Below are 23,853 nucleotides of genomic sequence, written 5' to 3' on the forward strand. Positions count from 1 at the left end.
AGAGGGAGGCTTTCATTCTGGAAGACTGATTATTTGTAGACTGATTTGAAATAGTTCCATTCGGGTAATCTTTTACATGGAGGGTTAGGAAAAGTCTTCAGAATGATAGCTACACTTCTGCTGATCATAGTTTTTATTCTTGCTTTTTCATCATTAGCACATACATATTTAAAGTCCAAAATGTAGTTTTCATTTTGTATTGAGAAGAACAGAGCAGTGGAAAAGAGGCCTCAGCCCACATATGATAAATTTTAGGTCTTTCCTGTGTGGTTTTATCTCTGCAAATGCTTTTGGCCTTTCACTCTGAACTGGGATGGGGATATCATTGCCAACTCTTCTGCATTTGGCTAGCGTGGGCTGGTGATGTGGGACACTTTGCTGACAGCACCTGTGATGCACCTGTGCTGTTCGTTCCAAGATACAGTCAAATGTGGGGCATTTGTTCTCCCTGCCATCCCATGTTAACCCAGTAGAGGGACCTGATGTCTAGATTTATATTCTAGTAATAGATATTTAGTTTTTCACATGTATATTTTAGGGGGAAGAGGATGTGTTTTGTTGTTTGTTTTGAAGTGAAAATCTCATCCATAATCTAAAGATAGGAGGAGAAATATGGATTTGGTCCTCTGTACTACACTAACCCTGTGTTAAATGTTAAATAGGCATACCAGCCAGATTAACAAAAGATGACAATGCAGGTTCTCATATAAGTACAACTGCTCTTCTATCATCCCTAAGAAATCTGTGGGTCATTCAAACCCATTTTTTTAAAATGCATTAAAATATGCAGAGTATAGTTCAGTTACAGTAGAGTAATGCCATGTGACTGCTGCACACAAGCATCATTAAGTTCCAAAATTCACCAGCAGCATGTAGAAGTAAATTTCTTGAATGCAGAACACTTTCAGTTTAGTTGTTATTTGTGTTACTGCTTATTAACCTGTGCAGCATTCCCATTGGAGCGATTTTGAAAATATTCTGACGTTAGTTTTTTAATCATTACCCAAACTAAGTATGTAAAATTCAAGTTATGAAAATTAGTGAATGAAGAAAAGAATAGTTAGGTAGGAAAGGGAACTGTGAGACCAAGACTTCTGCCTGTACTTTTTTATATGATTAATGTGAAGTCCTTAGAGTATTCAAATGTGTACGTGTTTGCAGGGTTGGGAATAAAACCCCTCTTTTTCTCATACATGGATATGTAAACTGAAGAAAGAGTAGGTTTATCATATTTAGGAAACAGTACTATAGCCTCAAGTTAATATGCCCATAAAACTTATTTATTAATAGAAAATAGTTTATCTTTTGTAAAAGCTCAGACAACTAAGTTAAGTTCACAGAGGAAAACTTAGCTGTGTTTCCTTTAAACTTTGGAAAATAAATCTTTTGTATACAGTATTAACTTGGTGAGAAAAATAGGGGTGGGGAGATTCCTCTTCAGTTAAGCAGTGGAAGATGACTGAAATGGCTTTACTGTAAAGGCATGTGCCTCAGAAAACTCCCAGATATTCTCTCTGAACTGCTGCGTGTGCAGCAGGGTATGGCCTCTTGTTTTCGGTCTTAGAGCACACTTGTGATTCCCCCAGTGCAATAGGCTTTGTCCTGTGAAAGCACCTGTAGATAGGCTTATGAAGAACAGCTGCACCTATAGTTGTTTGCAGGTGCTGAAGTCATTTCAGTTGGGTTCCTTTGCACGTGCTGTCAGTACAAGAGCTTCCAGCTGTCGTGGTTTAACCCCAGCCATCAACTAAGCACCATGCAGTCACTCAACTCACTTCCCTCCCACCCAGTGGGATGGGGAAAAAAAAGTAAAGCTCGTGTGTTGAGATAAGAACAGTTTAATAGAACAGAAAGGAAGAAAATAATAACAATAATAATAATAGAATTGGAATATACAAAACAAGTGATGCATAATGCAATTGCTCACCACTTGCTGACTGATGCCCAGTTAGTTCCCGAGCAGCAGTCCCCCCCTGCCCTGGCCAACTCCCCCCCAGTTTATATACTGGGCCTGATATCACATGGTATGGAATGTTCCTTTGGCCAGTTTGGGTCAGCTGCCCTGGCTGTGTCCCCTCCCATCTTCTTGTGCCCTTCCAGCCTTCTTGCTGGCTGGGCATGAGAAGCTGAAAAATCCTTGACTTAGTCTAAACATGATTTAGCAACAACTGAAAACATCAGTGTGTTATCAACATTCTTCTCATACTGAACCCAAGACAACACTGTACCAGCTACTAGAAAGAAAATTAACTCTGTCCCAGCTGAAACCAGGACACCAGCCAAAGCTCATGTAACAGTTCTGACCAATGCAACTCAAGTTCTCACTGGTGCAGTGTCTCTGAGGGACTTACTCTTTTTTTTTTCTTTTCTTTTTTAAAAATTTATTAATTTGTAGTTGGCATTTGACTTGTTAATTAGAACTGCTCTGTTCTGTATTTCTGTCTTGGTGACTGTTAGATGTGGGGTAGATTTGGATTATCATGGACTAGGCATTTATATTCTTTATTCCACTTCAGGGATAGGAATTATGGTGGCAGGGATTGGAGCTCAGCAGTAGGCTCTCAGGGTCATTGTATTTATGCAAACCATACAGGTTTCAGGGTAGTCAGCTTCAGATGATGTGTTAGTGCAAAAGAAAACGCATTTATTCTTAAAGACTGTGGTTATCTGAGAAAGTTTTTCTTTCAAACTGTCTTCTGCCTTTGTACCGATGTGAGTGATGATGTTGAAATGCAGATTCCTTTGCAAACATGTTTGTTCCAATATGTGAAACATAACTTTCAGGACATTAAACTTATGTAGGGTCTGTGGTGCCTATCTTATGTACTGTCCTATTGAAGTAGGCACATCCGTGTAATACAGTTAAAATGTTATCATTAGCTTCTGCTCTGAGTAATCAAACCTATCTTTAAAACAGTACTATATTGCCTTCTCTGACTTTCTAAATAGCATCCATCTAACAGTCATGCAAAAAGAATAACAGAATCACTTTTTCATTGTTACGACTACTAATGTATTCTCACAAAGGCTTACAGAATGCAAAGCAGAGATATAAGCTCAAGTGCCAAGCTGGTTAGTCCTCCTAAGAGTCAGGATTTATTTGCAGCCATCTCTGTGTTGATGTAATTGTATTGTTTTGGATTCTGGGGCTAGCTGAGATACGTCCTCAGTGTTCTTTGTACAGTAGACCATTGTGTGACAGTACACTCAGCACGTGTCTCCAAGCATAGGTGTGCACTGCCTATATTCTCTGAAATCAGATGGTTACAGTGGTCTGTGATGCTTGCCACACAACTTTATCCCTAAGTCCAAGACAGCTACCATAAATTCTGTGGGATAACTTCTCCAGTCATAACATGTTCCTTTCAGGTATATGCACTCTGTAGTGGCAGTTTCTGCTGAGTTCTTGGCTTTCTTTTCTGCCAGGTAGGTAAGACGTGCAAGTAAAATTGTGTCTTTGTAGCTGTAGCTATAGCCTTGCTAAATTTTCTTCTTTTCTGCTTTTACTTTAATGGGAAAACTCTAAAGGCAGACTGTTCAACGAACATAGGATTTCAACAGATGCAGCATTTGCATGTTCTCTCGCTCTTTGGAGTAGGTGTGATCAAATTTCTTCTGCTTGGTTTCAGCCTAGAGTAGCTTCTAATTAGTGAACAACACATACACTGCCCTTTCGAGTTGGTAGCATTATAAGCAAGAGTTTATAATTGACAGAAACTCAAATTACAGGATTTTATACTTGGATTGATTGGTTTTGATAGGTAGAGTTCTTCCCTGCCTGCAGATAGTGGAATCATCAGTCCTGAATGCCTTGAGGACCTTGAAGTTGTAGCAGTGTGTGATGTGGTCTGATATATTATCAGCTGTTCCGTTGCAGTCCAACTGCATAGGATTGTAATGTTCCAGTTACAGCAACCAGGAAAGAGGTGACTGTAGTGACTGGATGGTTCTCTGGCTTTTCACAAAAAACCTAAGATGAATTCTTTCTCTGGTAATATGTGGATTTGGAGTAATTATCTAACATTAAAGAATGTTTTCCGGTCTTCTCCATTCCATTGTAGCATGGCTTTTGACATGGAGAAAACTTGTGCTGCTCTCTTGACAGTGTCCTTATCTGCTGTTTGTCTGTTGAACCTCTTGTTGCATGTCTTTTGGAGAATATAAGCTGAGCTTGTGCCACTGTTCTTGTGTTTTATTCTGAATTGTCTTGCATATGTATTATCTCATTATCTTTGTCTCAGTCTGAGGCAGCCTGTGAGGAATGTCTGAGCTGATCCTGGCCCATTATAGACCTTTCTCATTAATTATAATGAGATGCAATGTCTCTTAAAAATTTTCGCAGAAGCCATTATGAAAAGGTATATATCCCTGTGGCTTTAAGCAATCTATGAGAGTTTTTCTTGAATCTCAGTTTAGGGGAAGTATTTTTTCAGGGAAGTTCACTCAAATTATTTATACAGTCTTGAATAATCTTAAAGGTGAAATACATGTGTGATCTGTTGCAGTTTTCCCCAAATTCTCCACTATGAGATCCTCCTAGAGGTAGTGAGGACCTGTTCCATTTTGGATATAAATTATGGCTATTTTCTTCCATTCCCTGCCTATCCAAACATCTGAAGAGTTGATTTTTGGAGTTCTTTGAGTAAGTTTTTGGAAAAGCTTCCTTGCAGAGCACAATGGTTCGTACCTGTCTATGTGAACACTGCATTTAATTAAACATCAATGCTGTAAAAACTGTTGTTGCCAGAAGAGACCAGGACTGCTGGACTACCTGGGTTTTCATTATGCCAGATTATATAGTCTTTGTTTTCATTTATTCACTACAAACCTTGATAGCTGTCACTGAGTTAAGTTGTACTGATGATAGACTTTAGTAGGGAAATTTTGTGGACTGCATATTGATATTCAGGAAATATTTTGGGTGTGTTTGTGGAGAGGAGAATGTGAATGCCTTTGGAGAATGCTGCTGGCCTGAGTTGAGACTGTTCTGTCTCATAGACAGAGTAAAGGTCTGCAAATTCTGTAGTTCCATCAAAACATTTTGGGGTTTGTGGCATCTTGTACAATCCATGACCACAGTATAGCATTTGGTTTGGGTGAGCTGTCTTTTCCTGGTTTTGAGCTTCTTTATAAGGAATGACGGCATATGCATTCACTGTTCACTCTGTCCATATAATCATTCGTTCTGTTTTTCCCTTTGGCCTGTCCAGTAATTTGATGATCTATTTTAATTGCATTTGAGCATCTTTTAAAAAGTTTTGTCAGAAAGGTTTCTCACACAGCTTAGTAGAGGAGTCTGCATACTAATGCCCCATTTTGGAACAAGCAGACAAAACTTAATCGTTATGTACTACGCTGGACAGAACTGGGCAGACATTCAGTAGACATACAACTCCAAACTGTTCATGGCAGAAATACAGATCAACTGTTCTACTGAGTCTTTGGCAAATGTTTGGCCCTTTTAAAAAAACTGCGGGTAATTTTTTTCCCCTTCCCTGGGGATATATCTTAATCTGTTAACTGAGAATTATAAGAAGGAAAGATTGTTCACATGTTAGTCTTGCAGGACTCTGCTTGCATACCGTAACAATTTTGGTAATTCTTTTTCACATTAGATGATCTTGTCTGGATGTTTAGGTTACTTATTTTGATGGTATTCTTTGAGTTGGATCCTTCAAGGGAGAGACTCTGCATGTGTGATTATTTTGTATTTGAGAAATTATGATATTGAATGCTGCTTACTTTTTTTGTATGAACTTGTTGTTACTAGAACTTGCTTGTTGAAGCAGCAAGTTTTGTCTGGCCAGCAATAACTTCTATGAGAGCAAGAAACACCAAGTTGGTGATATGCTTGATTAGCAACTGGTTTGTGCTGAAATTAAAACACTCAAAAAAGAGTTCTTCAAAATTCACTGATTCAGACTTTTTTTTAACTCAGTATTTTATTCTCTCCTCTAAGAGAATAGAAATTCTTGCCCTAAAGTCTCTTGTATATAATTTGAAATAGAAATGTTGACCACATAGATAATTAAGGCTGTTCAATACATTATCTGAAAACTTAATATACGCTATATTTGTTCATCATCTTAGTGTGTATCTAATTAAATCTGTAGTGCATTTACACAGGGAGAATCTTAGGGAATCGGTTTCCCTGAACTAACTTGAAGAAAAAAAGTCTGATTTTTTTAAAAACATGGATTTCCCCATTTGGGGAGTTTGTTGATCTGATTTCTTTCCTGCGTATTCTGCTGATAAGGCAAAATTTAAGCCTGTTTACTTACCTGAACAGAAACTGGGATCTTGAGTCATCTAGTGTTTCTGCATCAGTGAACTTGACTCCAGCTTCTATGTAATACAGGTAGTTCCTGGCAGATTCTTGAAGTGTGTTTTAACACTGATTTTTTGTTTATGTAGATTATGAACTTCAGAACAATTTTCAATCTTATCACAAGGCGTCACGTCTGTTCTCTTACTGATAATAGATATTTCTCTATTATCTTTCTAACAAAAGTAAGAATCACTACCAGACTTGCTTTTCTTTTGCTTCTCCAATTTCTTGGTAGTGTGGAAGGAAGCAGTGGAATTCCTGCTTTTGCGTAGTTGAGCAGGAGAAACAATTTAGAAATCTTTTTCTAGAATTTGCATGTGTACGTTAATTCAGGATTGAATTAAGCACTGCAAATACTGGATTTCTTGAGGCAGCATTAGCATAAAGAATACAGATACTTCAAAATTTCTTTACCCACATTTATGGTTCTTAAGTTACTCTTGTCATGAAACTTTGCACTTTCACTGTCTTTACGATTAAAAATCTCTAATATGATATTATCTAGTTGTGTAGTAGATAGGTACAGTAGGACTCTGAAGAATATATGTTTAAATAACAGTTTAGATATTCAAACTTGAATTTTTCCAATATCCAGATGGCCCTGGCTTACTGTTGATATTTAATATTGGGTGGTTGTCCCTTAAAAATTTAAGTAGTGGTAGTCTGTTTTAAGTATTAGAATCTTGTAAGCCAAATTTCAGTTTTTCTTCTGTGTGTATGCATGCTTTTTAAATCTCTAAGTTTGGGGTGGCATTGCTGTTAGGAAATATTCAGCAACCACTGAACAGAATCGTGAAAATTCTAAGCTTATGGTAGAGCTCTTGCATTAAAACAAGCATTATAATAGAATCTCTAGTTCTGTTAGGAAACCAAGGTAAACAAAGGCATCTAGTAGCTGAAGAGATCAGAAGTCCTTAGTGATTCTTTCCATGTGAAGTAGCTAGTTTATTTGCCTTCGTGCATACAGAATGTTTTCTTGAACGTCTTTCTTTCCTGTTTGTCATGGGCTTAATATTTTCCAGTCTAAGAAGTAAACCTACTGATGGGCTTCTGACCACTGGAGACAAAGGGGAAAAAAAAAAATGGGGAAAAAAGCAAGAGATTAATTTAAACCATTTGAAACTACTGGATTGTCTTTTTTTTAAAATCAATTTAGTCATCATAAAAGCAGAATTCCACTTGGTTTCTGTGTAACACCTCAAGTTCTACAAACTCACTCTCTAGGGTATGTGACGTTGCCTTGTTTCTTAGCCATTCCACTGTAATGCTTTTTTTTCTTTTCTTTTTTTTTTTTAATTGATTTAGAGTCATTCTGATAGATTATAACACAAGAATTATATGTAAGGATTTTTTTTCTTCACTGTTCTATAGTGCTTTATGGCTGTGGTGTTTGATTTGTATGCAGGAAGTGCAAGGTCCTCAATAAATTTAGACTATATCAAATTCATATATAGTCCTGATAAATATTGAAGTTTACGTGAGGATTTTAAACTTCAAAATTTTATGTGGCATAGCTGTAATCCATGGTGTTTGCTAATCTTTTAAAATCTGAGGCTAAAAAACTAGCAAGTTTGTCCAGGAAAAAAAAAATCAAAAACTCAAGTTCAGGCTTTTTCCTATAAAACCTAAAATGGTGGCGTGAAGCACTAGCAGCCAGGTGTGACTGAAAACTATATGTTCAGAAACAAATTTTCTGTGTATTGTATAAAGAGCTAGAAAGGAGGAGAGGATTTGACTGGAGCGCTGTCCTCAACTGCTGCATCCTACAAGATGAGCCGTGTTGTTTGCAGAGTGCATGAACAACGTCTTTACTCTGGAAGGAGGGATGAGACTGTGATACACGCAGCTCTGTGGTGGGGGCCTGAAGGAGAATTCCACCTGGCCTCCCTTACCCCATTTAAAAATGGGTATTTGTTGCAAGGATTAAATTTTTAAAAATTGGAAAGTGTCAAAGTTTGTGGAAGAGTGTCAGATACCTTTCAAATTATGTATGTGGAGAACTGAATGAAATGCTTTATAAATTTCTGTAAGCATGAAGGTTCTTACTGCTCTGCTGACAGACTGCTAGCGTATACAGCTAGTAAAGCTACTCTTGCGGAGGTTAGCTTTAATGTACTAGTACAAAGCAAAGCTTTGTTGATGTAGATAAAACAAAATAATATATAGCGTTTTGGCAATGTTTTCCTAGTGTAGATGTTGCCTTAATCAGCCTTCCATCTAAAAGCAGAATAAATTAAGTTAACCCAGTGTACATTTGCTGGTGTGCCTGGATTTTCATTTTGAGTAACGTGTTGCAAGTGGGTATGTATTTTTTCATTTGTAATTGTGCCCATGTGGATGAGCAGAACAGGCTTTGGAAGCTGGTAGATGCAGGTGGGTCTCATCAGTTTGTATACTTTCAGATGAATATTGGGAAGAATTTTGAGTGCTCCACAGCCTCATTGTGTATAAAAAAATATATAAACTACAATTTTGGAAAATACTTATAAATTTATTTTTAAAAAATGGAGTATGTGTGTGCACATTCTATTGAACCTATTTTCTGAGATTTTGTTTTTTCTTATTTTTTTTCCTATTGCATATTTCTGTTACCCCTAAGAACAGTAGCCTGTTCAAATTTCTTGTTTTAAATGAATCACTGGCATCTTGCACAAGTGTAAGGAGAAGAAGATTGACTGGTAGCTTTTTGTTCTTTCAGAACTAAAGCCATTTCTCCAGTTTTTGGTGATCAAATAAGGCTTTAAGAAATAAATTCAACAAATTGTTCTACCCTTTTCCTGAAGGGCTTGGTCATGTAAAATCACGAACAGCAGCCATTTCAATGGCTGCTTCTGAAGGTGATCGGTCTCTCTACACCCCCTTTTTTCCCCATCTTATTCTTTGCACAGAGACAACTAGTTTCACTGACAACTTGATTTTACTTCATTTTGAAGCCATGGGGAATTGGGAGTTGTTTTAAATGAGGGTAGGCCTTAGCTGGGACTTCATTAGCAGTAATAACAGATATGTTGAAAAGGTTGAAACAGGTATGTTGAAAAGCATCAGGTGTTTGTGGATCTCTCTGAATAAGATGATTTAGACCAGTGTACATTAAAAGACGTTAAAGATTATTTTCCTGGTAGCCAAAATATTTCTTTGATGAGATTAATATGGGAAATTCTGTATATATATGAACGGACAGTGAAGAATATGCAAGTCTGATAATAAATCTTGTAAATTCTGAAAAGCAATATAAAATAGATACTACATATCCTCAGATGATTACATATAATACAGTAGCATTCTTTGATTTTATTGTTCTTAATTAAATGTTCTCACATGTATGGGAAACTCCCCGCCCCATGTCTAATTTTCTTCTGAAATTAGTTCAGATTCATTTTAAGATAGGCACTGCTATCTCTAGTCTTAATGATGTTCATTGTGAGACTGAGTTGAAGGCTTTGGGATCTAACGTTGCATTTTCTTCTTTTGGCTTATTTAGCTTTCTCTCAAGTTTGATCCTAACTCTGAACTACTTGCTTTTCATCCTTATTATTTCAGAGATCAGTGAAACTCTCTAACATATTTTGTGTAAATTATAGTAATACATTCAACCATAAGTTGGCCATAAAATGATCTTTATGTATATGCTTTGCAATTAGAAAATATTGCCAAGAAGTGTGAGTAGCCTCCATGTCCTGTGAAAAATATGTGTGTTTTTCTGAATAGTAAGTGTAAGTTTTCTGTAATCAAACTTACCTTTAATTTGGCAAAAAGTAGTTTTTAGTAGATAGGATGAGGTTGTTTTTATTTTGAACAATATGTTATTTGTAGTCCTGTTCTGCTGTAGTACTGAGATATTCATGTATTTTAAATAATGTAATTTCTTTATTTTGATTTTAGGAGAATGACATCTTCCTGGGCTGGGAAAAGGGAGCTTACAAGAAATGGGGAAAGAGTAAGAAAAAGTGCTCTGATCTAACACTAGAGGAAATGAAAAAACAGGCTGCTGTCCAGTGTCTTCGCTCTGCTTCTGATGAAGTAAGTTTGGACTATTTAATAGATTCTTAAGTCTTTATGTCCTTCTTTGTGTTAGATATATTTAGTTTGTGATGCTCATCTTTTAATTTGTGGCTTCTCAAAATGCAAGTTCGACGAGAGTTCTCAGAGTTCTTCATTTTTCTTTAGGAAATTATGAAACCTGTGTATGGCAGCAGGATTTCACAAAAGATTCTGTAGTGTCATGCTTTCCTTTCTGTAAGCCCTCACCTATTCTTGTCAGGGACAGTTGCAATGCACCAGTTTGTGTTGAAATGACCACAAAGCTTTGCATAAAGGTATTTCTTAAAATTCTAAACTTACTTCGTGTTGTGTGTGAGCAGCAAGGAATGGAATATTTGGGCAGAAAGCTATTTTGTTTTGTGCATGCTGTATGTGTAATCCAGAATTGCTAAATAAACTGCAATGTATAGTAGCAAATGTTCACTTTCCAGATTACATCATTGAGTGGAAGTGGAGTTGAAGTGCACTGACTGGAGAAGGTGAGGAGAGGTGAAGGCAACAGGTTGAACGAAGATACCAGAGGCAGCAGATACCATGTAGCTCATTGGAAAAGTGGAGAAAGGGAGAGACCATCGAAAGAAATGTTTAAAAAGCAAAAATAATCTGTAGCACAGGTCAATGAAAGCTCTCCAGGGAGATTTTTCAGACAGCAGAAATGACAAAGTCTATCTTTTAGTTTACAGAACTACAAATACTCTGACTTGTAAGAAGAAACTCTACCCCGCCTATGCAGCCTGGTTGCGTTACTGCTCTTGGTCACAGTTTGTGCTTGCGCAAGCATTTGTGTGGTTGTGTGGAGAACTGGATTGGGAAAGTGAATCAGTTTCTGGAGATTAACCTGGTTTGGGTGGAGGAAATGTTAACCCAGAGAGGTTTCCTGGTCAGATTTGTAGCACAGTTACTTGTGCCAGCAAGAGTGGGGAAGGTATGTGGCCAGGAACAATGAAGGAAGTGGGGTTGATTTGTGTGGTTATTCCCACCACTACCACCTTCAGCAGCATTGCCATCATATACTGGCTTACTGTTTGTGAAGCTGCTTGAGCATTTGTTCAGTTACTAAAGTGCTAATTGACTAATTGGGTGATTTCTGAACTCCCATTTTCCCATTACTTATTTTAATGAAGTGATGCAAAATATAATTTTGTTGGTAACTTGCTCTGCTCTCATAGTTACAGAATATTGAGGTCAGCACTCTGACTACCATAAAAGTTAATTTAAAATATAGAGCAAGTAAGAAGAAATAATTGCAAGAAGTAATGTCTTTCTTGAGGATATGACTATCTTTGTATACACATGAACAACAAGAAGTAGTAGTCTCATACACAGACCACAGAAATACTGATGATTGATTTTTTTAGCTTTAGAAATTACTCTCTTGATGCATCTTCACAAAGCTGAAAATCAAGGAGCATCACTTAGAGCTAAATTTATATTATATAGAGAAATCTTGTTGAAAAGAAAAAGGAAGGAGGTAAATTTATTAATAATCCCTGGTCTGCCTCCACTTGAAAGTTCGTATAATCTAAAACAGAAGAAGGGAAGAAACCCTTCAACTAGAGTTTTGAAAGAGTAAAAAGATGTGTGATCTGAAAGATTGAACAAGTAACTTCCTCCTTTGACTCCTGCCACCTAGTCAGATTTTAATTGTTCAACATTAACCTATAATCTACAACCTGTAGACTTCTGTTATTTCAGGGCTGTTTTGACTTCTGTTGCATGCTCAAACAATTAAGTTTGCACATTTGTTGTCTAAGGAAATTGTAGGTCATAATCTTATTAAATGTATTTTCAAACACAGGGTGGAACTTTAAGCCTTTAAAAAAAAAAGTTACTTAAAGCTGTTTTGTAGGTGGTTTTTCATGTGTATTGCATAAGAGAGAAATATAGATTACTTGTTTTATTTATTTTTTTTATGCTGAAGTTGGGAGGAAGGGTGATCCTGCTTTGATGCTAGTGATATTTTAAAGTAACTTGTATCTTTTCTTTCTGCTTTTCAAATACATTTCCTATGCTGGCTGGTTTCTGTACTTATGTTTGTACGCTAATCTGATGGGAATAATCAGTAGTTTTTGGACTGTGAAACATAATGTTAAAATACTATTTCTGCTGACGCATTCAAGATGCTCCATGGAATCTTCATGATTTCATCTCCACAAAAAGATAAAAATACTCTGTAAACTGTAGCCAAAATTGATGATTAGTGGTGTGTGTGAGGACCATTTATAAAAACTATTGACATAGAAATAAATACTTTGTTTCTAATACCACTTGAATTTTTTTAAATTGTTTTCTGAATCATCTGAAAATGTTTACCTGTGGAGATTTTTTTTTTTTTGTTGTCAAATAGGTAGATGTGTTCATTAGGAACTTCATAAATATGTCAATTAGTAGCTTTGTTCTCGCAGTTTTTTCTTCTTGCAAGGGGTCTGACAATAGTCCACATGGGCAGTTCTGGAGCTTGCTTATAGTTTTGCTATCCTTCTGTGATCCTTTTTTCAAAGTAGGTGGATACAGAAATACCAATATCCTCAAATGGATATGTAACACATTCTTTTCCAGCCTAACCTCTTCTTTCAACCTTAGCACTGGAGCAAAGCAAGAAGGGTTGAGGTAGCTCCATTATTGGGAGTAATCAAAAGAAGTCTTAGTGTATTTAAACTTAAGTATATTTAAATAAAATTGTATTGAAGTGAAATGGTTAGAATGTTAACCCTGCGTATGTCTGTAGAGAGAATATATATACACACGTGTGTGTACACTCACACAGGCAAAAAAAAAAAAAAGCAAAATGAAAACTTCAGGACTCTGCAGCCTGATCTGTTTTAGGGGGGAAAACATGCAGAGGATGAAAAGGTATTGAGGGTTAATAATAACTTTTTTAACTCTCATAGGAAATGACAGAGATCCAGGTACCATAATTTTGGTGTTTACATTTAATTACTTAAACCAGTAATGTGCTGAGAAATTGCAGACAGTCTGCCTCCTCCCCCCTACCAGTAATCAAAGGCCCTAAAACTGGGTGATCATTTCAAAAAGATACTTGATGGGGAGAGGAAGTCATAAAAGAGATTAGATGAAAATTGACTTGATAACAGTAAACACTGTTTTGTCAGTCCTTCATTTAATGGTTGAAATAAATATTTTGAAATCTTGTCTCTTGTGGATTTTCAATTACATAGTATTCATTCTTAGGGAGTACTTTATTTGATAGCTTAGTTTTGTTTGAATTCAGTTTTTTATCTCTTATTAAAAAGAGTAGTGCTGTAAAACACTAGTCTGACAGAAATCCAAGATTCTAGTTATAATTTTGTGGTGCAGAAAACAAACATTTGACTTAAAAAAGCCTACAGTTTGGTGTTTATTTCTAAAACATTTCCTGAGTTATGGAGTATGACAAGTCAGAGAAGCTGCAGTCTTTTGACCACTCTGCATCACTGTGTCTTACAGTGGCAAAGTATGTTGTGGACTAAGTGCTTTTCTGAGAGGAGGCCTGATTTTGACAGATACTATCTGGTATATGTAAGAATGCAAATTGTTAATGTATGTATGTATGTTCTGAGGACAGTATTTTTTGTGTGACAAGCATTTTGGTGTCTCAAATTGTCTATATTCATATGAATCTTTGGCTGCAGATGCTCTTGATGCAGTCAGAAGCAGAGAAAATCTAAGTATATTGCAACTTGCCAGAAAATGAAGACAGAATGATGGTGAGAAGAACTTTTAAGACAAGTACTTTAATGTAGCAATCAGTTGCTATTCTTACCGCAGTTCTAAAGTTTATTTTTTCCCAAACACTTGAATGGAGTATAAATAGCAGTTCAAAGACATGCTGAAGAATTGTTCAAATTTTAAAAAGCTTGTTAACATTGACCTGTGGTGTGTTGATCCTGGCTGGATGCCAGGTGCCCACCAAAGCCGCTCTATCACTCCCCTCTCCTCAGCTGGACAGGGGAGAGAAAATATAATGAAAAGCTCATGGGTTGAGATGAGGACAGGGAGAGATCATTCACCAATTACTGTCATGGGCAAAACAGACTCGACTTCGGGAAAACTAATTTAATTTGTTACCAATCAAATCAGAGTAGGGTAATGAGAAATAAAACCAGATCTTAAAACACTTTCCCCCCCAAACCTCCCTTCTTTCCAGGCACAGCTTCCCTCCCAATTTTCTCTACCTTTTCCCCCCAGCGGCACAGGGGGACAGGGAATGGGGGTTGGGGTCAGTTCATCACACGTTGTCTCTGCCGCTCCTTCCTCCTCAGGGGGAGGACTCCTCGCTCTTCCCCTGCTCCAGCGTGGGCTCCTCTCTCCATGGGGCCACAGGTCCTCTCAGGAGCCTGCTCCAGTGCAGGCTTCCCACAGGATCACAGCCTGTTTCAGGCATCCCCCTGCTCCAGCGTGGGGTCCTCTCTCCCTGGGCTGCAGGGGGACAGCCTGCCTCACCATGGTCTTCCCCACAGGCTGCAGGGGAATCTCTGCTCCAGCGCCTGGAGCACCTCCTCCCCCTCCTTCTTCACTGACCTGGGGGTCTGCAGGGTTGGTTCCCTCACATGTTCTCACTCCTCTCTCTGGCTGCAGTTTCTGTGCCCCAGCAACTTTTTTTTCTGTTCTTACATCTGTTCTCCCAGAGGCACTACCACCGTCGCTGATGGGCTCGGCCTTGGCCAGCGGCGGGTCCATCTTGGAGCCGGCTGGCATTGGCTCTGTCAGATACAGGGGAAGCTTCCAGCAGCTTCTCACAGAAGCCGTCCCTGTAGCCCCCACCCTGCTCAGCTACCAAAACCTTGCCATGCAAACCCAATACTTCCCCACCTTGAGTAGAGATTTCATCTTAATTCTTATCCTGCTGAATTGTAGAAGAAATTTTAAAATATTGTTTTGCAATTAACTGGCAAAGTAAAGGTATCCCTTCTAATGAAATGTTGGGTTAAAAAAAACCCCAGCTGTTTAGGACTGGGGAGTATTTATGTAAAAGTCCTTTGAGGAAAATAAGAAATTTTATCCTGAAATTACTGCCTCAGATTTTAAGTAAAAACAGCTGTTTCTGTCAGCATTAAATGACTTCTTTAGTTAGGTTTGTTGTGGTGGTGGTTTTTTAATTCCTGTGTGGTACACCTAAAATTGAGAAGGTCAATTTGTTCATGTTTAGTTTCCAAGAGGCTTTTTTTTTTTCTTTCTTTTTTAAGCCTCCTAATTCTGAAAGTCTGTAAATGACTTTGGATGTGAATAATGAAACTTGCCAGTAACAAGACAAAATATCTTTGAGACTCAAAAGGTTATTAAAAATTAAGAGTTTAGAAATTCACCTGTGTTGTATTTTTGCAAGGTGGATACTGTCTGAGCAAGATGGGAATTAGAGGTTACTTGTTGAGACTGATATGTGTAAGACTTTTCAGTAGGTATATTTCCTAGTAATAATACTCATGTTGCCTGTCCACTGGTCATAAATCCAAGTGTAATTACCTTTTAACTGACTAGTTTTCAGCTAAAAGTTGTGTTGCTCAATAGAGTAAGCATCTTTTTCAGCTGTGTTATTGCAGTTCCTATATAATATAGTTCATTCACTGAACCCTTGTAGTATTACATGTGAAATTCCACCCCAAGATGGTGCTAGAATTTCAGTTAAAGCAATCGGTGTCTTTATTCTGCTGAACTGTATGAGGACATTTTAAGAATGAGCAAAGGAGACTACTTCATATATATCTTGCTTTCGGCACTGATGAAACCAGATCTCCCAGACTCTTTCCTTCTCTGCCTGTAGATGGCCACTTCACCTAAGCTGTTCCACAGCACATACTGAGACACTGCGCTGGTGTCTAATGCAGCTGATCTCGCAAGGCATGTCCTAATGCAGTTAAGAGAATGTGGTCCATTTCTGAACTAACCAGGCTCTCAAAATCTGCTAACTGCCACATGAAACAGTATACAACATGTTAAAGTAAGAATTAGTCTTGGTTGATAGATTCCATAATGGATTTTGAAAGAGCACTGCTCTAATATATTTGACAAAAGAAAAGAGTGCCTTCCATCCCACTGTTCTAGGAAGTTACTGCTTGGGGTAACACTGAGACATAGTTGGTGAAACTTCGTAACCGTAATTTCTTTGAAATGTAGTCAGGTGTGGACATGCTGTTACTTGGAGCATTGGCTTTGCTTGCTTTGAATTATGAGGGGAATGTGACCCTGCCGATAGCTGTGTTATATGGGAGCAGTTAGAGAGGAACAAGTGTGGCTCTAGTGAACAGTGTTGTTAAAAATTTGAAAAGATAATCTTATTCTCAAATGTACCTTGCTTTCGGTACAATTTTGAGAGGTGTCTAAAATAAGATTCTGTTGAAATTTTTTTAGCATTTGTCATCTTTCTTACTCTCAGTGCAGAACTGTCAAACTTTCCATGCAGTTACTACAGTTCTACACATAAACCTTATTTGAAGAAATAAGTTCTTAATCAGGCCAAAGTAATCAATTGGTTATTATTCCATGTCTGAGCATGTTTTTATTGATGGGTTACTCTGGCCAACTATTGTAGTCTCCAAAGATTATGGTATCTGTGTGCCAGTTAGACCAAGGCACTATTGCATGATCTGTCTTGCACTTCGCAATAGTGATGTGCAAGGACTGAGGTAAAAGGACTTGTGGAGCCTGTAGCACAGGGACTATGTTTCTTTTCTTCTTATGTAGGGTGCCAGATTAACTAGATTATTTAAAATTAATTTTGATCACTGATTTATTTCTGTTGTTCTCTGCTTCTCTGATGTAAGCCAATATTAATTAGGTAGTACACTCTGACCACTATGCTGGGGTACCAGGGAATCAGGTAGTAAACATTAGATGGCTTGTTAAGTGTTTTAACTTGCACATTTTCATATAACTAGAATTGACATGAACAAGAGAGGTGTAAGGAAAGTGCCTGATATTCTTTTAAATTATTTTTTGAAATAAGTGAAAAACATTACTCAAAAAGCCCTGTAAGGAGAGTAACGAAGTGCTAGGATGAACACTTAATGTAAAGGACGGCACAAGAATGAAGCGAGTTGTGTAAAAGCCATCTTAATGAATCAGAAGGATGAAATGCTGAAGTTGCTGTTGAAAAGTTTGAATTTATTAAAGCAAAAAAATGAAGATCAGGTTCCAAAACAACCATAATGCTTCTTGAAGCGTGTATCCTGACTAGTTCAGTAGTAAGCATTTCTGTATGTCTGAGGATGATTGTTCAGAATTTTTTTCCAAGAATGCCAAAACACTTTACAAACCCAGTGAATATTATCTTTCTTCTGGGTTGTATCCAGTTGGAGTTCTGGAAGGGGATATACTAGCTGTTTCTAGAACACACAGCATTATTTAGGAAAGGATTTTAAAATTTTTCAGGAGCTAAGAAGAATTTTAAACGAGATTTATGTTTTGAAAAATAACCAAGCTAGGACTGATGTCACTTAGCTGCTTCTGTAAGAAGGCACCATAGGGTTTTATTGTTTCCAGCCAGTCATTGTTTTTCTATGATAATTTAATTTGTATTGGTTTAAGAGAATTTGTATTGGCTCTGTATTATCAAATCCAGTGGCTTCAAAAGTTTTACTTCTTTCTCCATTCATTTACTAAGCAAGTTATGTGGTATTGAATTTGGCAGACTATATTAGCCTGTGTTTTATAACTTCAGATACCATATAGAAAATTGAAGTGAATTGTCTTGCCAAGGTAACCATCACAGAATAAAATAATTACAATAATCCAGTTCCTTTTTCCTTATGACTTTGGCATTTAAATAGATATTTATAGTACTGCATATCTGATTTGTCACACGTGAAGCTGAAGCTGCTACCCTAAGTATAATAATAACTTTAATGGAAGTTGACAGAAGTTTTAATTATTCCAATTTTTGTATTGAGTTTTCTCGATATAGAAAAAGTATATATCGAACTGGGAAAGTTCTTTGTGGGAGCTTAGCCTACACAGAAGTTGCTTTGTAGGATTTTTGGGGGTATTTGTTTCCCAGTTTACATCAAGCCAGCAGAAGTAAATTAAAGCTTCTCTTGTATTTCTTGTATTTAAGTATCTCCCATAGTTTAGATCATTTTGTCTTGGAGACTGAAAGTAGGTGTTTGGTATGACTGAAAGTTATTTCACCTAGTGTGTACTCCCAATGATAATGGGAACAAAATGAGGCAAGGTAATTTTCTCGCCAGCAGCTTCTCTGATAAGTCTGGAACAGAAAGAAAGTTTGCATATGCACGTCTTGGAGGGAGAAGGCGGGACAGTCATTCATATACACAAGCATGGCCATGAAGATGCCAGAGAAGTTGGTTACAGAGCTCTCCTGGATAATGCCTTGTGTTTCATTGCAGAACAATGTTATTAGATGATAATTTTCCTTAATATAGAACAATCATTTTCACCAAAGATTTGAATTGGGGTCCATTATGAATTCTTACCATAGGTACAAGCAAACTTCAATGAATATGGCAGAGTACCTACTGAGGAAATTTCAAGTGTCCTTTCTGCATTTCACTTGATGCAGAAAATAACTTTTGCATAATTGTTGGGAACAAACTTCAAAAGTTTCTCCCGTTTCATTGATAATATAGATAAGAACATTTCAGCATCCGCAAGCTGAAGTACTGTGATTAAGTGAAGTCTCACAGCAGCACTGCTTACAAGGATAGTAAGTCTTTTCTGGCTTTGAAGTCAGCATGTTTGTTTATAAGCAATGAATAATAATCAAGAAGAAGAGTTTCTAGAGAGGAATTATCCTTTCTTGGGATAACTTTTATCTCAATGTAGCCCGCTATGGGAGGGAGCTACAAGAATTAAGTTTTAAATAACGGAAGTCAGATTAGCTGCTCTAGTAACCTACATTTAGGGATAGCGTGTTCATTTTAAGGTAATTTGAGCTGGTAGTTGACCTCTTTTATCTAGAATTGGTAAATAACATGTACTATTATATCTCTGTCTTAGAATGTGTGAAGTGATGAATTACAGCTCTGAAATCTGAGCCTGATCTTAGTTATGTGATTTACCTTTCCTAATGCTGTTTTAATACAGAAGACAGGACTAAGAGAGTTGCAGTAACGTATTTTTATCTCCTTGTTGGATAGCTATTGCTCTTGTATTGCTTGAGATTGCTTGGGGGTTTGTGATGTTAAGTCAGTTTATCTGCTTGGAAATCAATATTCTAAGGTCATGCATCTATTGAAGATTACTTAGATCAAGTATTCATGAGCCCCAGATGAGAAGTTAATAAATAGAATTTGTTTTTCTGACTGGTCCAGTGTCTTTGTTGTAAATCATTATGTAGTCAAATGAAAAGATAAAGATTTAATTGTGTTCTCACTACTGTAGGATCAAAAAAGTGTTGTACAAATACATACTCTCAAATGTCTCTTAGTGTCATCCACCTTACTATGCTGGAGGAAAATCCCATAATGCAAACTGGAACCTTGTTTTATTCCTTTTAACTCTACCTGGATTTAATACCCCAGGGAGGCTGCTGTTTTGGTGGATTGATTTATTTATTCATTTATTTATGTAGTGGTGATCTTGGGGTTAGGGATTTTTTTAAATTTATTTTGTTTTTAGTGCTTTTTTAGTTTTTCCGTCTCTTGAGCACCTCTTTTGAGAGTACTTGTAATCAGATGACTTATACTGTATCACAATGTTAGAAAATAAAAACCTAGACTTTTATCTAGCTCTCATCATCCCACAAAATATAGAAATAGATGTGTGGTTGCAATGAATCACATTTTGTGCCTTATTCAGTTCACGTGGCTTAACAGCTGATTCATATAGAACAGCTACCTAATCCTGCTCTTGGTGACAGGCTACATGCCAAGAAAACAGTCCTAGTACACTAAGAGTACCATCTCTGTCTGGAGAGTCCTGTGACCTGTTAAAAGAATGATTGAAAACTATGAATATTTTCATTTACTTTAATTTCTAGATTGTTTGAACTTGTATTCTGTGAAAGGAGCATCTGTATTCTGCTCTAGCTGATTCTGCTTCAGCAGGGGTTTGGACTAGATGATCTGCAGAGGTCCTTTCCAACCTAAACAATTCTGTATGTCTGGGAAAGTGAAATGAGGATTTCTTTTAAAAGTGTAAGCTAGAAAGCTCTTAAAAAACTAAAAGCAAATGAGTGATTATTTTAGTTGTTAAAGTAAAATCAAGTGTAATGCTTCTGTCATTTCAAAAAGCTTAAAGAGGAACAAAGAACTTTCTTCATACCTTACAGGCCTGAAGTAACAAGCCATATTTAGTAAATATTTACACTACACAGTTCAAAGCTTCTGGTGGAAGCTATTAACTTATGTTAGGTTAGAAGCAAAAAAAACATCCCCCCCAGAACCCAAACTAAAACACCCCCCCCAAAACAACCCTTCCCTTTGAGTTGTATCATCTGATGGAATTTTTCAGTTTCTGTGTATATATTTGTGGTATATCAGATGTGGAAAGCTCATGCTGAGTATTGGCTATGAGAACTTGTTTTCCTTTTTTTGTCCAGAATTTTTGGCTATTGCATATGTACAGATGTGCAGAACAAAGTATACATTTGCATGGCATTTTTTGTATGGAAGTATGAGAGCCATAGCCAGACATCATTACTGGGTGACAACAAGGGATGAAAGCTCAGTGAAAATGAAAAAAAATTGCTGACCAGTGCTATCCTCAGTTCCATAGAATAACTATGTGAAATAATAGTGGTGCATGAACATTTGTGATCAAATTCAGGAAAAACTTGCTCAGTCTCCTGGACGGTGACTGTGCAGTGCTTGTTTGCAACATTCACAAGTAATCTACTAGCAGAGATGAATGTCAACAAGAATTAAAGTGATTCATCAAGAATCTGAGAGGAGCTAATGTTTCACAGCTTCTTACTAAAAACTCTCAGAACATAGAAGTCGGTGCCCACTGTTAACATAGGCAAGAGTTTTTAGTGGATTTGAATTTGTGTACATAATATTGTTTTATTTTCATGGTTCACAATTAAACCGATTATTTTAAATTTATAAAAATATTTCAGAAGTAACTAAATTTATAGATTTAATATCTTTTGGGAACATTTTCTGCAGCTATACAGGGGTGTGAACATATGTATAAAAGTGATTGGGTTGCTTTAAGCTAATGAGTTACCACTTGTCATCTCTGACTGCTCTATTTCCAAAGTAGAGCATGTTAAAAAGATCTTTGATTTAAGATTTGGTATTACATATATATATATGCGCATGTGTGTTAACAAACAAAACCAAAACCCAACAAACATTTTTACCCAACAAACATACTTTTACATTTATGTAAAAATGTGAGAGCTTTATTATTTTTTTTAATTGCTCTCATTCCTCATTATGCAGAACTACATTAATTTGGCTCTGAATGGAGTCATGTTGGTGAGTAAGGAAGACACTGGCTATTAGAGTCCTGTAACTCCAGCAGTAAGGTTGACTGTTCTTGTTCATGCTGGGTGAGTTCAGAAGCTTAATTTATCTGGTCACTCCTATGCCAGTAACATAACACCTATCCTTTATGTAATCCTTCCCTTGCTTCAGCGAGCTGATGAAAAGCCCAAAAGACCAACTTATGATGGAACTGGATGTAAGTTAAAGCAGGGGAAGGAAACAGAAATATGTTGGAAACAGGAGAACACAATAAAATGCATTTTCATTGTGAGGAAGTTTTGTTACGCAAAATGAAAAATATGAATTAAAAAAATGATGTGCTGCCCTTTGTAGTTTGAATGAGAGAAAAGGATTGGTAGAAATTTGGGTCAGTGGTTTAAATAATCTTATAGATAATCATGAGATTTAAGCCTTTTGTGTTGGAATTACAAAAGCAATCATAATTAGGCACTTCCATGTTGAAAAATGTCTTTAAGGTACTCCGGTATTTGTACTTGGGGACTGCCTTTAAATTTGAACATAAGCAAAGCAGTTCAGGCAGATCACCTAATTTTGTTAACTGATTGTGTCCTATTGAACCAAGCCAGTGCCTGGAATGCCTTACTTTGTGGCAATGGGTTTTCTGCAACTACAATGCATTAACTTAAACAGTGAAAAAATACAGTAACAAAACCTCATGTTTAGAGAACAACACTGTCATACACAAAATAATTGCTGAGCCATTTGTTACATTAAGCCTGCGGCTTGTTTTTATATACTGCAGTAAGAGGTTGAGCAAGTGGTCTCCAGAGACTTGGCATTCTGCACAGTGGCTTCCCCCCCGCTTTTTTTTTTTTTTTTTTTAAAGCTAGCGCTAACTACATCAGTGTGCTATGCAGGACAGCGTGCAGTCTGTCAGCTGACTCAAGTATTAGTTTCATGGTACAGGAGGAAATGAAGCATTTGATTCCAAAAGTTTTCACTTCTTCGGTGTAATGGTGAGCATATTGTTGCTGGTTTGGGGGAATTTGGGGGGGTTTTTTTGTACGTGGTGTTATAATTAAGTTAAGGAAGTGAATCTATATTCATTAGATTTTGAGTATTTGCTACAGGTGTCCTTTCGATTAGACAGTTTGGAGGGCTAGGCAAAACCAAGGCCAGCTCCTCCTCTGTTGCCCTTTTGGGGTGAGGAGGGGGGGAGTTAGGAGTGGTGTAGGCATAAAGTGACAATTATTACAACTACATAGGTTTGTCTGTATTACTGTGCTACTTGGTTATTTCTAAACAATTTAATTTATGTTGGTAAATTTACTGATACAGAAGATGCCTTCTAAAGTTTAATATTGCTAAGTCATCCTCAGTTAAGTGTGTGGCATAAAGGTTTATATTTAGCACTTCAGTGCAGCAATGCAGTTAGGAATAGAAAATTGCTTTCTCACTTGACTGCAAATAATTAAAATTTAGAAGTTAGCGTATAAGTCATTGCTTCCAGTATGTGATTTTTCAAGTGTGTGTTTCTGACAGAGAATTAAACAAGCTAGTTTCACTGTATAAATTAGTATTCCCTTTTCCATAATATTTTCTTGTGCTTTAGCAACATATATTCACATTTCTCAGTAATTTCTAGCTGGTGATCAAGAGAGAGGAGAAACTCTTAGATCTTGGAAAAATGAAACCTTTACACCGCCATGGTGACACAGCAAATCAAACTCTTTTTTATGCATTTCTGTAACTTGATATTTGACCTGCATTACCTTTGGAGAGAATGCATATTCCATGACTATATGCACACAAGATCATGTCAAATTCAGGTGGTAAGATAATTTTGCAGGAGGTTTGTATAAGTCTCAGAATCTCCAGGTACAATGGGGACAAGATGTTGGAGCTGTTATTGAGGAAACTGTGCACAGGATACAAGAAGCTGCGTGGTTCTCCTTGTTACCATTCCCAGCTGTATGGTGATGTGCAGGGGACTTCTTGCATCCTCCTCACTTGTTTTGGATTGCTGCGTTTAGCTGTGATTCCAGCCTTCTGTTTGCAGTTATGGAAAGTGCAAAGTGTAATCTCCAAGTGTGATCCCTGAGCATCAAAATACTACGAACACAAATATCTACGTAG

The 23,853-nt window shown here is 37.0% G+C and overlaps 1 protein-coding gene across 4 annotated transcripts in view; it reads left to right on the forward strand.

Moving 5' to 3' along the window:
- Positions 1 to 23,853, forward strand: part of KIAA0232 (KIAA0232 ortholog) — a 52,491-nt gene that overhangs the window by 6,550 nt on the left and 22,088 nt on the right. For all 4 annotated transcript variants that reach the window (XM_010583489.1, XM_010583492.1, XM_010583491.1 and 1 more), the window contains one exon: positions 10,211 to 10,348. In XM_010583489.1, the coding sequence (XP_010581791.1) occupies positions 10,211 to 10,348 (138 nt within the window). The remainder of the gene's footprint in view (positions 1 to 10,210; positions 10,349 to 23,853) is intronic.

The sequence above is a fragment of the Haliaeetus leucocephalus genome, unplaced genomic scaffold (genome assembly GCF_000737465.1).
Source record: "Haliaeetus leucocephalus isolate CR32 unplaced genomic scaffold, Haliaeetus_leucocephalus-4.0 Scaffold906, whole genome shotgun sequence".
Taxonomy (NCBI): Eukaryota; Metazoa; Chordata; class Aves; order Accipitriformes; family Accipitridae; genus Haliaeetus; species Haliaeetus leucocephalus.